Here is a 2825-nt window from a genome sequence, read left to right as displayed (position 1 = left end):
GGTCGACGTACACCAAGCCCCTCTCTGACAGGTAGCTATGGAGGATGCCCCGAAGGTAGCCCGGGACATCCTTCCTCTCAAGCGCTCTCCTTATAACGGGCCACGGGAGGGAGTTGAAAGCATTCGCGATGTCAAGTGACACCGCGACCACCGCCCCCCCCTCCCGCGTGCCCTCCATCACGCGTTCACCCAGCCTCCACACAGCATCGACCGTGGAGCGGTGTCTGCGGAAGCCGTATTGCTCATCGGCAATACGCGTCCCCTCCTCGAGATGAGCGTGCAGCCTACCCACAACGACCCTCTCGAGCAACTTGCCGGCCTCACTTAATAAACAAATGGGCCTATATGATGACGGGGCCCCGTCCGGTTTACCAGGCTTTTTGATCAGAACGAGCCTGGCCTCCTTCCACTGCCTCGGGAAGTGCCCCCCCCTGAGACATTCCGTGAAACATCTGGCCCACAGTGGAGCCAGATATTCCATCGTACTCTTAATTGTACCCCCCATGATACCGTCTGGCCCGGGGGCTTTTCCGGTTTTGACCCTGGAGCAAGCCTCCAGGACCTCCACCGGCGTTACCCCCAGGTCGCCGCTCCATTCCGCGGCCACCTCCTCCCCCTGCGGGGACAAATCCGCAGGGAAGAGTGTAGCGACAATTTCTTCCACAGTCTCAGGGGGAAGCACCTCCAAAGCGGCCGCATCCCCGGAGCGCAGCTTCCGGAGTACGACTCGGTAGGGTGTGCCCCACGGGTCTCTCTCTAAATCGTCCACTAGCTCTTTCCAAAGCCTGGCCTTGGACCTAGTGATCGCGCGCCTCAACTCCCTACGCTTGTCCCTTAAATCACCCCAAAGGACCCTAAGCTCCTCAGGAGGCACGTTTACCCGCGTCCGCGCTCGCGTCACCTTTCTTCTACATGCGTTGCAGGAACGACGAAGCTCTCCTATCTCCTCGCTCCACCAATATGCATGCGGCCTTCTCGGGAGTCCCTTCCTCGGCATGCAGACCTCGGAAATGTCCCGCATTACTCGATCCAAGTTCCGAGCTCTTCCAACAGCATCTCCAGGGCTCTCGCTCCATGCCGAGAAAATTGCTGCCGCCTCCCTCAAATCATCAATATGCATGCGGCCTTCTCGGGAGTCCCTTCCTCGGCATGCAGACCTCGGAAATGTCCCGCATTACTCGATCCAAGTTCCGAGCTCTTCCAACAGCATCTCCGGGGCTCTCGCTCCATGCCGAGAAAATTGCTGCCGCCTCCCTCAAGTCGTAGTCCACCTTACTGGCCACCCATCTCGGGAACGTCCGAAGGGCGACTCTCCCCGTCTCCGGGCCCAGGATGGAGGTCCCCAGCGTCATGGTCACATAGAGGTGGTCCGATAAGGATTCCACCTCTGATGCTACCCTCCACTCCGATATCCTCCCGACAGCAGAGGGCGATGCCAGCGTCAAATCGACCCTCGAGACCCCACGAGGATGCACGCAGGTCGGCTCCGTACCCTCGTTGATGACCACCAGGTCCATGGCGGCTAGCCAGCCCAGAAGAAGATCCCCCCTTCTATTTCGGCCGCCGCTATCCCACGCCAGTGCACGGGCATTGAAATCGCCCGCTATAACTATTGGACGACCCAACGCACCCGTCAGCTTTCCCTCCAACTCCCCGAGGTCCCTGAGGAAATCTTCATCGTCAAGGCTAGGGGGGAAGTAGCAGAAAACTACCACCGTATTCCCCCACTCCACCGCCGCAAACCTCTTTCCTCTCCAGAGGGGCAAGCAGGGCAGCCTAGCCTGCGACCACTGCCAAGTAATGGCAGCTGATGGCGGGTTGTCCGTTGAAGACAGCCATCGTCCGTCCTCCGGAACCCTATTGGGTTCGGAGATGGCAACAAGCCCCAAACCGAGCTCGCTGCACACTCTAGCGACCATTTCTTGCGATGGCCTCGACCGATTCACATTAATTTGCGCCAGTCTGGCCATCGCAAGTGTCCATCGCCTCCTCGTCGCGTGCCCCTTCGTTAAGGGGGGTCGGAGTTCCCCGATCAGCTCCACTATCGCAGTCCTTTTCGGTGGTCACACTCACTCCCGTTTCCTTGTCCCTCCGTCCTATTCCGTTAAACGGTACGCATTCACTGGAACCCGCTCGGTGCCCCGAAGGGAGTCCTCTCCCCGAGCACACCGGGCACTTCGGGGGTCTCCGGCACTCAGCGGCCTTGTGTCCATCGTCCCCACCGCACTGGAAACACCACAATGTTCGGTCTATATGGCTTTGACAATTGGCACGGGTGTGCCCCACGGCAAAGCAGCGGAAGCATTGTAGCCTCCGCTTTACCAGGGGCACCACCCCAGCCATCGTCCATCCGACCCTGAGCCGCCCCTCGCCTAACAATTTATTAGCACACATCAGGGGGCATTGGACCCAAACCGCATTTAGGCCACCCCTCCCGGGTCTAAGGGGGCCCACCCTGATGTCCACCACATGCGCCTGTCCACAACTGGCCACCGCCTCGGCCACCTCTTCCGCCGTAACCGACTGATCTATGTCCACCAGTCTAACCTCGGCCCTGCGCATTGGTCGCACAACTTGAACCCCGTCTTTATATTCACTGTCCGCGATGACCCCTTTTAATCTATCGACCAAAGCCTCCGCCTTGGCACCGGCCTCTTCCCCTCCCGGAATTTCAATCAGAAGGCCCCCCGCTTGAGCCTTCCTGATCCGGGTATTCACAATACTGAGGTCGTCAAGGGAGATTTTACTCCTCGCAAGCCTCATTACCCCAGCGTATGTGGCCCCTTCAGGCCTACCCTCACTTTCCGCACATTTGATAAGGACAG

General features: G+C 59.2%; 1 protein-coding gene across 1 annotated transcript; it reads right to left on the bottom strand.

Annotated features, from left to right (window-relative positions):
* Nucleotides 1-1109: 1109 nt before the first annotated feature.
* Nucleotides 1110-1919, bottom strand: LOC108760108 (uncharacterized). The gene has a single exon (XM_018505903.1). It carries the CDS (start codon nt 1917-1919, stop codon nt 1110-1112), a length of 810 nt encoding a protein of 269 aa, XP_018361405.1.
* Between the last annotated feature and the right edge of the window lie 906 nt (nt 1920-2825).

Source organism: Trachymyrmex cornetzi, unplaced genomic scaffold (genome assembly GCF_001594075.2).
Source record: "Trachymyrmex cornetzi isolate Tcor2-1 unplaced genomic scaffold, Tcor1.1 scaffold2191, whole genome shotgun sequence".
Lineage (NCBI taxonomy): Eukaryota > Metazoa > Arthropoda > Insecta > Hymenoptera > Formicidae > Trachymyrmex > Trachymyrmex cornetzi.
This window is presented reverse-complemented; position numbering and strand designations above follow the sequence as displayed.

What these genes read in the sequence shown, in the direction of transcription:
- LOC108760108 (XM_018505903.1), bottom strand. Translation starts at nt 1,919, where the DNA reads ATGGTCGCTAGAGTGTGCAGCGAGCTCGGTTTGGGGCTTGTTGCCATC.